At 42.0% G+C, this 14,706-nt stretch overlaps 3 protein-coding genes across 3 annotated transcripts; 1 reads left to right on the top strand and 2 right to left on the bottom strand.

Annotated features, from left to right (window-relative positions):
- The first annotated feature begins 4,953 nt into the window (after positions 1 to 4,953).
- On the top strand, positions 4,954 to 6,411 carry LOC134452124 (uncharacterized). The gene is made up of 2 exons (XM_063202482.1): positions 4,954 to 5,834; positions 6,236 to 6,411. The coding sequence occupies exons 1-2, from the start codon at positions 4,967 to 4,969 to the stop codon at positions 6,358 to 6,360; spliced, it is 993 nt and encodes a 330-aa protein (XP_063058552.1). The 5' UTR covers positions 4,954 to 4,966; the 3' UTR covers positions 6,361 to 6,411.
- Positions 6,412 to 9,471: 3,060 nt separating this feature from the next.
- Positions 9,472 to 12,087, bottom strand: LOC134451817 (GTPase IMAP family member 4-like). The gene is made up of 4 exons (XM_063202214.1): positions 12,020 to 12,087; positions 10,432 to 11,711; positions 10,262 to 10,353; positions 9,472 to 9,484 (listed from the first exon to the last, which is right to left on the bottom strand). Exons 1-4 carry the CDS (start codon positions 12,078 to 12,080, stop codon positions 9,472 to 9,474), a joined length of 1,446 nt encoding a protein of 481 aa, XP_063058284.1. The 5' UTR covers positions 12,081 to 12,087.
- Positions 12,088 to 12,483: 396 nt separating this feature from the next.
- On the bottom strand, positions 12,484 to 14,459 carry LOC134451816 (GTPase IMAP family member 5-like). Its single transcript, XM_063202213.1, has 3 exons — positions 14,419 to 14,459; positions 12,907 to 13,539; positions 12,484 to 12,515 (listed from the first exon to the last, which is right to left on the bottom strand). The coding sequence occupies exons 1-3, from the start codon at positions 14,429 to 14,431 to the stop codon at positions 12,484 to 12,486; spliced, it is 678 nt and encodes a 225-aa protein (XP_063058283.1). The 5' UTR covers positions 14,432 to 14,459.
- Between the last annotated feature and the right edge of the window lie 247 nt (positions 14,460 to 14,706).

Raw genomic sequence — 14,706 nt, 5'->3', positions numbered from 1 at the left:
GCTGTAAATGAACACCTGCCAACCGGCTGATGAAATTTCAGTTTGGCTGATAGAAAAGACCAACTTAACTTACTAGGTCACAATGACCCATTTGTGTGTGTGCGTGCGTGCGTGTGTGTGTGTGGCTAGTAAGATTAACAAATAGTAGCCATTTCGGCTGGTGATGAAAAAAGTTAACTTAAATTAGTGTAAACACAATTATGAATGAAGTAAACTACTAACCATTTAAATGTCTATCTGACCCTAAAAACAGAATATGACTTGGCAGAGTATCTCACCTCTGTCAGAGATATGAAGCAGAGGCAAATCCTGCCCAAGTACAGGCTCAGTGACCACACTCTCGCTATAGAGACAGAGGCTGTGTCTCAAATGCCGCACTTGTGCACTTCGGGCAATGTTTTTCAGTGCCTAGGGCGCTCACGTGAAAAGTGCCAGGATGATCCCCTAACAATGGCGGGAAAATGCAGTGCTTGAATGATGGACACTGCACGCACTAAAAGGCGGCCATGTTGACAATGACACAGAGGAAATGTGGCATTCAGTTCAGTAGAAGAGTTTGGTCAACAGTCTCCTAATTCTGTAAGTAATGTTGATGGGACACCAACCTTTTCATGTCAACCAAAGTATTGTATGTGTGATTGTTGTCCTTTGGGGTGAAGGACATGGAAATACAAGCACCAGACGCTGTGCATTGTAAACAGTAGCCAACTATTATTTTGGCGAACTAATGCCATGCTCAGACGTCATTTCCAGCGAGAGCACAGTGCATAGTGCTCAGATTTTTCCACAACACTATGCACTAAAGACCTCAGTGCACTGTGTGCACTGTGCACTGACTGTCAGTGCACTGACAAAAGTGTGTCATTTGAGACACGGCCAGAGAGACAAAGAAAAACATGGCTACCCAAAGACAAACGAACATGTGGTCACTGTAAAGCAGAGAGGGTTGAGACAAAGGTGCACTCTCTGCTATACTGTGATAAATATGAGGGCCTGAGGAAAATCCTCTTATCCAAAACGCCTCCCAGAAGCGGAAAGACTGTCATCAGATCTCGCAGCACAATATGTGCTTGTTTGCATATGAGGGACTCCAGCCACAGTAATATAAAGCTAATGTAAATAATATAATACATACACACAGTCACACACCCTCGCGTGCCCACATATCTGTGCACACACACAAACAGATCTTTTGTAAATGTAACCCTATTCACGCTTAGTATTGCCAAAGCATGCAAATAACAATTCAATCATAACACAGTCACGCTGATAAAGCACAATTTGAATGCGAATTTGAGAGAGAGTGAGAGACAGTGAGAGAGAGAACTACTTCACTACACTCTCATCTGTCCTTGAAGCTTTCCGAGTTTGCCTTAAAGTCCCATCAAATATCCACCTAATTCAGTGGTGATGAAAGTAGTTTCCATAATTCTGTGTAACCTGTTTTTTCTTTTTGTTTTTCTTCCATTTTTGTCCTTTCTTTCTCTTTTTTTTTCTTTCTTTTGATCTCTCTCTCTAGGTCGTCCTCAGACGAGCCTTCCATCGTTGCTTCCAGTCAGGCCCGGAGTGGGGCCTGTAATCAGGCCGGGATTTTAATTCACATCTAGGCCACTTTGATATGGAAAATCGCTCACAACGCATTTTATTGGACTCATGTTAAAGTAGACTATGTTGTTAAGTTAACAGAAAACTTTAACTTTACAAAGTATATGCTAATTCAAATTGAAACAAATATGCTATGACAACAAAAAAAGAAAAGCTAATATTTGTATTTGAACAGGAGTTATTTGACCAATCAAACTGCATTTGCCATCACAAAAAGTTCTCAACAACTTGCATGTATCTGTGGATGTGAGTGTGGTTTTCTGTTTGTCTGATGCTCCACATGCATGTAACTAATGTGCAATAGTCCCACGTACACTGTAACAAATAACTGTTAATTTAGGGCAATTCTGCAACAGCATTCTACTGTTTTTTGAAAAAACAGACAACTACCGTGAAAATACTACTTTGAGTCAAGTATTGAGCATAAACAGTAAGTACTGCACAATAGCAGCATTGGCCGTTGTGGAAGCAACCAAAATATTTTAGGCAGCACCATTGAAACCCTATCATCCTCCACTTGTCCGTGATCACCATCAAGCTGCAATAGCCTACCACCTGAAGAACTTAAGTCATTCTCACTGGTTAAATATTCTCTGATACTAACAAGCATTAAACAATTTCTAAGGAAACTACAATACTTAAAAAGTGTTTGATGCAGCACATTATGATGATTTTCATCACTATGATTTTGATATGAAAGTGTGAATGGCTGAAACATTTTAAGAATTTGAACACTCTTGCACAAGCAGCCTCTTCTAAACCCAATCTGCTAATCAGTGCCTGGCCTCACCTGAGTAGGGCTGTTATGCCATTATTCAATTACGGGCGTCACCTGCCAAGGGCCCGATGACTCTGGTCACATGGTACTCTTGCACCTGTATATAAATCTGGACTATCAACACTTCAGTTGCTTGCCTGCCTGCTGGCTGGCCTGCATGGCACAGCACTTGCTTGCCTACAAGCTTGCTTACATGCTTGCATACTTTCCTCTTTGTGAAAGCTTGCTGTATGTGGCATCATTTGTGGCATTGTTGCATATAATGTGCCTGCTGCAAATTAGGCATTGCTTTGAGAGCTAGCTTGTAGTGCTGCTTGTTTGCTGTGCTACTTGGTGCAAATTACATTTTTAAAGACTGACCAATGCTATATTCATCATTGGCTCATCAAGAGATACAGTAAAAAGCCCACCTCGCACACTATCATTGTAACATAGCACTGCGTACTCGAAATTTTATTCATGCCCACACTTTCAAAGGACCACCGCCAACCATTTTCTCAATACAGCATAGCGCCATAGTATCATGCTCAAGGCACTCCAGTCATGGTGAACGATGGGAGGGTGGGGTGGTAACATGGCCAGGGTACCACAGTTATGGAGAATGATGGGTGGGGTGGGAAGTTGCCATGGCCATATTCATGAATACAACTACGACCCAGTATTTGCCTGTCATCACAACAGTACAATTCAACTTTTTAACTGAAATGTACTGTTATTTTACTTATACTACTGCATAAATATTGTAGAGCACTTTTAGTTTAACAATACTAATACTGTGAACGTTCTGTAGAGTACTGTTATTTAACAGTTCAATTGCTACTGAAAAAATGTTATATACTGTGATACATTAAACAGCAATGAGCTGTATTTGATTTTTGGTGTGAAATAACAGTAGAATTACAGGTAAATATAATTGCCAGTAACTGCCGTTATTTTGCAGGGAAATTTTCTTAGAGTGCAGGCTATGTCTTGTCCTTACTTAAACCAGTCTTGTTAAAATGAATTTCAGATTCAATAGCAATTGATATCCCCAATACATGTTTTTTTTTCATTCTTATTAAAATGTATTTCTTTTAAAATAGGCTACCCATAATATGGCCATTTTAATGAATGCTACTTTTACAGTAATATGAACAGAAGGCCTATCCAAATCATTGCTTCGTTGCCAAGAACAGTTGACAAATACTGTTGACTTGGAAAAAAAACAATGACGACACGCCTTTGATGCGCAAAGCTGTTCGATGTCGGGTTGCCTAAAAAAGAGCGATATAGCAGCAAGAAGTCACCCTGCAATTGTAGCCTTGCTTGAGCGGATTCTTGGACAAACACAGAGCCGCGAAGTTAGTAGTAACGCCCGCTGAGATATCATATCAATTTATCCCCCCTCTCACATTCTCTTTGCAACTGTCACATCACCAAACGTTTTATTCACATTTAATTTGCAAACATGCATGCCAAGATTGTCGTTGATCCTCATCATATTAGGCCTACTTGTGTTACTGGCCACACCCAAATTTTGGGCCGGGAAATGTCCCGATAGTTATAATGGCCACCCTGGCATTGCTTCCAGTCATCCCAATTCTCCATACATCTTTTCAGTTCGTTGGTACTCTGGGCTTCGGTGTCCTTCTTGAGTATGTCCACAAATGTTAGTGTGGGATGTCCTCTTAACCGGCACCCATGTGATGGTTCCCATAGCACCAGTTTGCTGACTGGCAGTTGTGGGTGCCTTTGGCAATGTCCTGCAAGTCTCATTCTCCTTACAGGTATCTTCTCGCTCACCCTTGGTATTCCCTCGTATAGGATTTCGTTGGTATGTGCACTTTTACCGATGTACTGCACGCAGCATCCTGGTGCACCCATCAAGGGACTTCTCTAGGGTTTTGGTTTCAGGGTCCAGAATTCATTGCCATAGAGGAGGACGGACTCTACTGTAGAAGAAGCTGAGTTTGATTGGACGGGGGAGATTGGAGTTCCATATACTGGCCATATCGTTCAGGGCCCTCCACGTAAGTGCCTTCCTCACTTTAAAATGAGTATGAGTATGATAAATGGGATCATTAGACTGTCTCTTTCACATCCATGGCTATGATCTTCAAAAGAAAGAAAGAAAGAAAGAGAGTGACGAAGTAAATAATTTAATCTATTATTATTATTATTATTATTATTATTATTATTATTATTATTATTATTATTATTAACAAAAACAATAACTTATGAAAATCGTGTGTGTGTGGGGGGGGGAGAGGTAAATGAACGCAAATTGAAGGAAATAAAAAAAGTATTCAGTATTATTTCTCTCTTTTACTTCAATGCATCCAAAATACTGTGTGAAAGCCTTACAGCAATGGGAATGTAAAGTTCTTTTATTTGGCTTGCAGAGCAGTGGCTGAAATGTAAAAATACTAAAACGGATGAGCTGGGCATTCTACTCCACTTTGTTGCTGCCCCAGATTCAAAAGAACACATTCATCGTCGTCGTGACAACTTCACGGAATGTTTACATGCAACTCCATACAAAGTAGAATGTTCAGTGTAACTTCTCAGTCTAATTTCAGACTTCAAAGAGAACAGCTGCTAAATATGAAGCTCTGCAAACTTTTCTGCTGCTTTTGCCCACCGGTGCCTCCTAAGGAGGGTGAGATGGATGACATGGCCAGGCCAAGGGCCCAGGCTGTGGGCAAAAAGGGCAAGACCAACCCCAGCAAGAAGAAGATGAGGAAGGAGGCCAAAAAGATAAAACATGAGAAGAATGATGTGAAGAAAAAAGAAGAGGAGATGAAGATGAAGATGGATAAACCCATGGCTATGGACGAGGGGAAAGGAGATGGGGCCAGCAATGGAAGCATGCCAGCAGTGGACATGATGGGGCCAGCAGTGGACATGCCTGGTGCTGACCCAGTGACTCTCTCTGGCCAGTTAGCTAAGGAGGCAGCTGATGCAAGCTCAAAGGCCGTACAGCAGCCAACAACTCCCCCCAACCTGACTACTGGGGCTGAGAAGCCGGTGGAGAGAGTGACCTGCAAAACCATTGTGGATCATGGTGAGACGGATGGGGCCAGTAGTGTAAGCTCCTCCATCAGCCCATGTGATCTGTTGGCCACTCTGAACTCTGTGGCTGAAGCTGATGGTGACATAGTGGCTTTGCTGGATCACCTGAAAGCAGCAAATATGACACACTTGGCTGTGGATAGCAGACCTCGACTGCGGCAGCCCACTGCTCGCGTCAACCTGGACAGGGAGAGCTCCATGGGGGGAAAGCCTGCCCTCCGCCAGCCCACAGCTCGCCTCAGACTGGACACTGGGCCTGAGAAGCTGATCCCCAAGGAGACCTTGGATGATCCTCAGGCAGATGGGTCCATGGTGAATGGTGGCCAGTGCTCTACTCCAGCAGTGGACGCTCCCCATTCAGCAGTGACAGAGGCCGTGATTGCTCATCCCTGTTTGTCAAGTAAGTAGCATATCATGTCAATTCACCCAACCCCCTCCCCGCCTCGCTCGCGCTCTCTCTCTCTCTCTCTCTCTCTTGCCATCAAACTTCACATATCTCCATTGTCTCTGTTCCTTTGGAGGTATTTTTAGCCATTGTACAGGGTGTGCATGCAGATTCATATTGACTATACTAGTTTCTTTCTTTCTATACTACTTAATGACAATGTGTGCATTTATGTTAACATTTTTAGTCTAATGATTTCCGCACATTATGGAGTTTTACCAGAGCCGTTATTTCGCTACAAGCAGTAAGCTTGGTTATATGGCTTTGTATACGACAAATAAAATACTCAAACTAAAACTCAAGACTATGCTCATCTTTTTTTCCCCTTGTCTGTCTAAAAATCTCTTCCTACACAGCTGACACTGCAGATGTCTCAGGATCTGGTGACCTGCAGCAGCCAGAGATGGGATTGGCTGCCATTGTTACAGGAGAGATGTCAGCTGGAGGAGGACAGGAGGAGGAAGCTGACGAGCAGGCCTAACGCCCAGGCCTGAGAGACATCCAAATACACACTGAACACACACACACACACACACACTTAACAAACAACCCCCCACCACCACCACCACCACACAAACACACACATGCACACAGACAGTGCCAGACTACACGCACACCTTACATGAATACATAACACATTCAACATACACACATATTGGGAAAGTATTGTGACTCGGACTTGACTTGGATTCTAGTCTTTTTGGAGTCAGTCTTGTCTCAGACTTGAACCTCTTTTTTTGGACTCCAAGGCAGGCCGCCAGAGACAATAGTTACATGGACGGATAACAAATGACATCCCCATATAATACAAACATACATTACACACACAATAGCCATGCACCACACATGCATTCACATACACTGATACACAACATGAATACATAACACACCTCTGCACATTACGCGCCTAACACACGCATAACACTCCCACACACATTACAACATAATACATACTGTACACACAGGCCACAGAGATCCCCATCCTGACCATTGGACACACACACACACACACACACACACACACACACACACACACACACACACACACACACACACACACACACACACACTATCTAAACACATGCACACACATATTACAAAAGTGTTTGATCTTAAAGTTAGGGCTTTAATGATAGAACTGACAATTCATTTCATATCACATTTCAAAAAAATAAATAAACCATATTTTAATCATCATCAATGTTGCCGTTTGTATTCATTTGTCTCATATCAATCACGAAGATTGGAACAATTGTAGCACCTGTATAAAATTTACAGCTGCTGCACAGTACCAGTAAGAGAATAAGTTTAATGCTGCCCAAAAACCCACATTTGAAAAAAGTAAGGTCTTCTATTTAAATAGAAAACACACACACTGCCATTTGAGTCATCCTATGTCCTCCTATGAATGGTGTCCTCCTATGAAGAGACGCCCGAAATAGTCATGCAGCAATATACAGGTGTTCGATAAAATAACTGAGACACCTGTCATTTTAGTGTGGGAAGTTTCATGGCTCAAGTGGACCTGCCTGTTGGCCAATCTGTATCAATTGCACATTGCACCAGTAAAGTGAAGTGATATGGTTCGATTAGCAGGGTAAGAGCACAGTTTTCCTCAAAATTTTGCAATGTACACATTATGGGTGACATATCAGAGTTCAAGAAGGAGAAATTCTTGGTGCGAGTGTAACTGTTGCATCTTTGACCAAGACAGCAAGTCTTTGTGATGTATCAAGAGCCATGGTATCCAAGATAATGTCTGCATACCACCAAGAAGGATGAACCACATCCAACAGGATTAACTGTGGACGCAAGAGGAAGCTGTCTGAAAGGGATGTTTGGGTGACCGGCCGTGTGTCTTGACCCTGTGGAGCTCTCGATGGACCGTTCTGATGGGAACAGGATTCAAGATTCAAGATTAAAGATTTGTTTATTACGTCTTATTATAGGCTTGAAGCCTATTATGAGTAAAAATTGCTGTGGTTTTTTTGTGTCCTCAAAAAAGATTAAAAAGGAGAGTAGAGGTGCATATTTAATTCTACCATGATTTGGACAGCTGTGATTTTATGTGTGTTTTTTATTTTATTTTTATACAGTCCGCGTTAGCATCCAAACATCCCTTTCAGAGTATTCAGACAGCTTCCTCTTGCATCCACAGTTAATCCTGTTGGGTGTGGTTCATCCATTTTCCAGAAATGGTACTGTGCTGGTCCATGCTCACAGCAGATGTCTGTCTTCATCAGCAGCAAACAGACCCAGTCACAAGAAATGATGTACATGTTGATCAGCAGCCAGTCTGAGGACTATTCCCTCATCTTTCCCTCAGTGTCCCAGCAACATAATGGGGAAAATATCTGTGGCTATTCTCTGGAGTTTGTGTTGAACTCTCCACTGTGAATGTGATGTTTTCTCATGTAGGGGATTCAGGCCGACCAGAACGGAGCCGGTGTCGGTGCCCGCACCAGTTACATTCGGCACTAAAGTGCTTACCTGCAAACTGCCCGTGTTCATATCGGGCTCCAAACTTTTCCCGCACGTTACCCTGCTGACGCCCACGTTGTCGTCACCAATGCCGGAGTGGCCATTATAACTATAACATTTCCCGGCCCAAATTTTGGTGTGGCCTGGTTGGACCATGGGGAAATATTTTTAAATTCAGTTTTGTCACTTGGGTTATTCTGAATGTAATGATCACTTGTAGTTTGCATAAACATCCACCATGACAGCGCAGCCACCGGCAGCACCACAGCAGATTATTAGGCTACAATCCAGGTGCCAAAGAGTCCCTGGGGAGGCGCTGCGAAATACGTGAGGAAAGGTGCACTTTATGTAAATCTGCGTGTAATAATAGCCCAATTAAATGCATCCCTTTTTCTACTACCTCTACCACAACAGACATCAGCAAAAATGAGGAGTGAGAAACGTAGGAACAGGACATTGGATGGAACTGTTGATGAAACTGTTGTTCGGACATCCACAGCGATATCAGATAGGCTATCCATTTCTGCTCTATTTTTCTTTGCCCTGGCAGAAAATGCCAATACAGTCAGGGTTCATTTTGACTTACAGGAAGAACTAAAGGAAGAATTGACAGGCAGACCAGACTAGTTTGAGTTTAATTGTAGTGTAGTAGATACATGCTTTCTTATTACCCTTGACCATACCTGTAATGATAAGTCTGAATTGAAGACTTTGCAACAGGTTAGAACTGTTTCCTGTCTGTTCTCCCTTTTCCTTCTGTTAGTTTCTATCTTGCTGCTTTATTTTCATCAGCATCATTTCACACTATTTTATGCTTCCATTTAATTGTTCTTTGTCCAAAAATGTAATTCAGTTCAGTCAGCTGTGCAACCTTTTACAGTGTATGGCATGTAGGAAGTAAATACTACAAACGTACTTATACTTTGTGTATGATATACATAGGCCTATCACATTTCATTCATAAATAAGCAAACTCACAACAAAACAACAAAACAAATGTGCAATTTTAACGGACTGTTTTTGAGTTATGGACAAAGAAAAGATTTTGACCTAGAACCTTTCATCTTGATCTTGAAACAGATTTAAAGCTATGACCTTGAACTGGACCCCATTATGGCCTTGAACTGGACAAGGTTTCACACCCAAATTAATGGGGTCATGTTGAGGGCATCAGACAAAAAACCCCAATAAAAAACATCCCTTGCCCTTGCTAGGTCTCTGTGGCTTGAGTGACACATGCAAGGTTTTTTGACATGTTTGTTATGAATCGATCGACATGTCTACCTAGCATGGTTCGTTCTGCCTCAACTTTTTCTATTCCTTCCTCATACCCCATGTCATGCCCAGCTTGAAAGCCTTCCTCCTCTCCTGCCTCCCTCCCTTCCCTGTGACCTTGTAAGTACCCAACTTTCAAACCTTCCTCCTCTCCTGCCTCCATCCCCTCCCTGTGTCCTTGTAAGTACCCAACTTTCATACCTTCTACTCTACCTTCCTCCACCCCTGTATCCATGCCTTCTCTGTGGCCCTCAGTGTATCCTTGTGATTTTGCCTCTTTGACTTTTCGGTCCAGTTCTTTGTTAAACTCTTCCTCTGCCTGCCTCCTGGCTACCATCTCAGTCTCTCTCTTCAGAAGGTCTTTTTCTTTCTCATGTGCCTTTGTGAGATACTGAATACTTTTTTGATTTTCGTCTTCAATATGTTTAGATTCCTCTTCCATGTGTTTCCTCCATTTCCCAAATTGCTTTCTCTGCAACCTCAGCTCGTCGTCTTTTTCTGCTTTCTGTTGTGCTTCTCTTTCTCTACTTCGATTCCTCTCTGCAACAAGCTTTAAGTGAAACTCTGACTGAAGCCTTGTCATCCTGTCTTCTGTTTGTTTCATTTTTCTCTCAGTATCCTGCCACATTTTCTCTCTCTCCTGTTCCTCTAGTATTTTCCTCTGTTTCTCCTCAGCATCTCGCTTCTGCTTCTCCTCCAGCTTTTCCTTCTCGTATCTCTTTTGCTCCTCTTCTTGTTTATGTTCCCATTCTCTCTTCATGGACTCAAGTAGATCATTCCACTTTGCTTCTTTTGCCTTCATTCTTTTCTCTTCTTCATGACGATTTCTTTGACACTCATCTTCGTGCTTACTTTTCTGTTCCTCCAGCTCCTTAACTTTACTTTCTTCTGCATGTTTTATGTTTTCCTCAAGCTTTTTCTGTTTTTCCCTCTCCTTTTCCACTCTCTCTTCATATTCAAGCCTCTTCTTCAGGTTGTCCTCTTCAAATTCTCGTAACATGTTTTCCACTCTGTGGTTGAATTGCAATCTCTCACTATTTTGCCTGCTTTTCTCTTCGTCCATCTCTCTAACTTTCCTCTGCTCTTCCTCTTCATCTCTCCTCTTCTGTTCATTTTTAGCTTTCCTCTCCCATTCATCTCTTTCCCTGTGTATTTCTTTAGTTCGTTTCTTTATCCATTCTTCATTCTCCTGCCTCTTGCGCTTATATTCGTCTTCCATTTCCTTGGCTTTGCGTCTGTCTTCCTGCTCCATTTTCTCCATGGTTTCTTTCATGTTGCTCTCCTTAGTCCTAAAATCTTCCTCTCTCTTTTTCTTGTCATCATCTTGTCTTCTTTTCTCCTCCTCCATCTCATTTTTCAGCGTATCCATCTCAGCTTGATGTTTGGTCTGTAGTTCCTGTTTCTGCTTCTCAATCTCCTCCTTCTTCTCCAGAAGTATTCTCTCCTGCTCCTGTTTGAGGGCCTCTTCCACTTCCTGGAACATCTCATTGGTGTAATACCTACCACCATTCACTTCCACCAAGTTATCTATTTTACTCAGAAGTTCATTGACCTGACTCCTATTGTTTTTATTGTTATTATCAATGACATGGTATCTCATTCCACATGCACGAAGAAGACTATTCACTTCACTTCCTATATTCCGAAGATCAAGTGGCCTTCCCCTGAGTTTATCTCCATGAGTAAACAACACAATCGTGTACATTCTAGACTGATCACCAAACATCTTCTGGATCATTTCCACAGCATTTCTCTCCTCTTCTGTAAACCGTCCTAGTTGTTTCACCAGGAGGAACACATGGGGCCCAGGAGCTGCCATGCCAATGCACTTTACAATCTCCTTCTGGGTCTCCTCTTTGTCAGTTTCTGTATCAAACACTCCTGGGGTGTCAATGACAGTTATTCTCCTTCCATTGATAATACCAGTCCTCTTCTGGCAAACAAATGTCACAGACTGAAATGAAAAATCTTCCTTAAAGACGTCTTTTCCCAGAATGCTGTTTCCACTGGCACTCTTCCCCTGGCCTGTCTTCCCTAGCAGCACAATTCTCAGACTCTTTGCATCTTCCTCAAGACCTGACAAAGAAAATGTGGGATATTCATTCATTATACTATGGCATTAACTTACCAATAAATAATGCAGAAACAGTTTTACTGTAGTGTTAGTGGATGCAGGATTCCCCCATTTAAAGACATGTCCTGTTTAGTGAGGATCAATCCTGAGCTAGCCTTTTCCATTTCGAAGTTGACCATTTTTAATATTCAGGTTCAAACACACAATGCCAATGCTATTTGCACAGTCTACATAGCTGGCAATTCTACATACTGTAGTTACAAAGTGAGGGTGTGTGTTGTGATGCAACTGTAGAGGATACCGTTTTTACCTTGCTTGGCGCCCCTCAGGTCCTTGATCTGATGCTCAAGTCGAGAAACTGTCATCTTCATTTCTTCAAGCTGACTGTGGCACCTCAGGTGGCTTTTCAATTGTTCAGCAATGTACATATCATGAGTGTACCAGCCTTTATTATATTCTTTCATCTTCAGGACTCTTTCCAGCAGAGGTTTAACCTTCGAGACGTCATCCATGATGAAATCGGGACCTTCTGAAGTTTCTGCTCCCTGCTGTGCAACAGTGTTCCCATGGCTGGACTTTGAAAGCAGTGCAGATGGTCTCATAATCACTGTCAGGCAGAAGGGATGAACTTCTTCACCAAAAAAGTGCTCAATTTTCTTCAATGCTGATTTGTCTTCATCTGTAAGTTGACCTTGAGATGCAATGAATAGAAAAGCGTCAACTCCAGGATCACAGAGACGGAGGCATTCAAGTGTTTCCCTCCACAGATCCTCTTCAGAGGCCTGGCAGCTTTCCAGTGACGGCAGCTGAATCAGAGTGACGTGGTGTCCACCCACACATGCCTCTCTCTTCACACATGCTATGCTAACCACAAGGCTAGGCTGAGGGCTTTGACTTGCCTTCTCTCCAAGGCTCAGAATCAGGTCTGCTACTTTGGTCTTTAATGATGTGTCGCTCCCACACAGCATCAAAGTTAGTTTTTCTGAGGAGACAGCATCTAAGGATAGTATAAGGACAACAGCAAACAGGAGCAAGTGACTATGCATTAAATGCCATTATCTGCTTTAGTGAAGTGTTGCTCCCACACAAAAACAGAGTTAGTTACTTTAAAGACACTTTGCTGATACAATACCAGACAACAGTAAATTACTCCATTACAATTTAAAGATATCAATTCTTAATTATGTAAAAACTTACCCATGCTGCTCCTTGGTGGAGAATGGAGTGGTCTTGGACAATAATAGGAGTCAGTTCTTGCGTCTTGAAAATCTTCATACGATAGAGCACTGTAGTCATTCTTTGAAACCATCTCCTCTATGGCCTTTAGTGCCTTATTCTGACATCTTGTGTACATGTGATGACTTTCTCCACAACTGTGGATTATCATTTCAGTGTCCTTATTTTTGCAATTTCTAATGTCTACCACCATGTCCTCTGGTACTATGTCGCCTTTGTTGATGAAGACAATTGCATGGTTTTGCGCCTGATCTGAGAAGAAATCCATGATGCATTCCATTCTCCATCTCTGCTGTTCTCCGAATTCACTGGTGTCCACCACCAGCACCAGGGCTTGAGGTCCAGGATGACACAGGGATGTGCACTCCTTTACCCTCTGCCTGAGAGTGGACTCTGAGAGGTCTGAGGCGAACAAATCAGCTGGACTGGCCACCGTAATGTATTTATAGTGCACATACCCAGTGGATACTGCATTGTGACTCTTCATTGGACTGGATTGGTCTTCAGTCTCAAACACCTGTTTGCCCAGCAGGGTGTTGCCAACCTTGTTATTCTTCACCCAGTCATGTCCCACCAACATCAACCTGAGATCAGCTGTAATATTCAAGTTAAAGTTAGTTCTACACAGTAAAATATCGGTGTTATTTTAAACTAACTCCCCTTTCAGAGAACATTTGGTACCTGCCAAAATAGGGTAAAATTTACACTGGTGGTACCTGGAGCAAAGTGTAATTATCTTACAGTATAGATGGAATTATACTGGTCATCTGCAAAATTTTACACCGACTTTTCACTCCACTTTTGAGTATCTGGAGTTAGAATACTTTACTCTGGGATTTTGACACCCCTTTCTTTACTGTGTAGTTGCACATTGGTCATGCAACTATTAAGCCCTGATGCAATTCAACTTCCCCTACTGTTATTCATAGATTCAACATCATTTCCAGGTACATACTGTAGTTACATTTTAGAATTTACATAATATTGGTGATTGCTTGAATATCTGGCTGAGGAGAAGAAGAAACCATACTGAAATCCTGGAATATTGTTGAACCATTTGATGAACAACTGAACTGGATTTCTATATGAACAATACCTGTATGTTAATATAAAACTGTGCATCAACAATTAACCCATTTTAGCTTAAGCCCTTTTTGGGAAAAGGTGCTCTCTGCCTACTAAAACCTAAATATCTCAGCCTCCGAAGCACATAAAAACATGAAATGCGTTGCATTTAAAATCTAGTACCCTCATTTTGCATTATAGAATGTGTTCATTCAACATACCCACATTGTAAATAAAAAACCTCGAATCTCAAGAGCCTGAATGCAGCGTATATGTCGCTCCAGGATAAAATAAAGGTTGGTCATATGGGTACTCACATACAGTACATCACCACTAATAAGTTGGTCATATGGGTACTCACATACAACAGTACATCACCAATAATAAGTTGGTCATAGATGGACTTACGGGGTTCTTCCATGCTGTTCCTCCTTCTGGGAGCTTCATACTCTGCAAAAAAAGACAGACATTTTACCTCTCTTGAAATGTGATATTACTACTTAATGCTATGTGGCAAGCCAGCTAGGTACAAACCCCAACTCCATAGAAGTTGGGACACAAGGTAAATTGGGAATAATAACAAAATACTGCCATTTTCAAAACATCTGATTCTTACATTAGATGGAGAACGGCACAAAGAAAACATATCAGCCATCAAAACTGATTAAAATGATTGTTTTGGGGGCTATTCATGAA

This window comes from Engraulis encrasicolus, chromosome 7 (assembly GCF_034702125.1).
Source record: "Engraulis encrasicolus isolate BLACKSEA-1 chromosome 7, IST_EnEncr_1.0, whole genome shotgun sequence".
In the NCBI taxonomy this organism is placed as follows: Eukaryota; Metazoa; Chordata; class Actinopteri; order Clupeiformes; family Engraulidae; genus Engraulis; species Engraulis encrasicolus.
The sequence above is the reverse complement of the archived record's forward strand: the minus strand, read 5'-3'. Positions and strand labels throughout refer to the sequence as shown.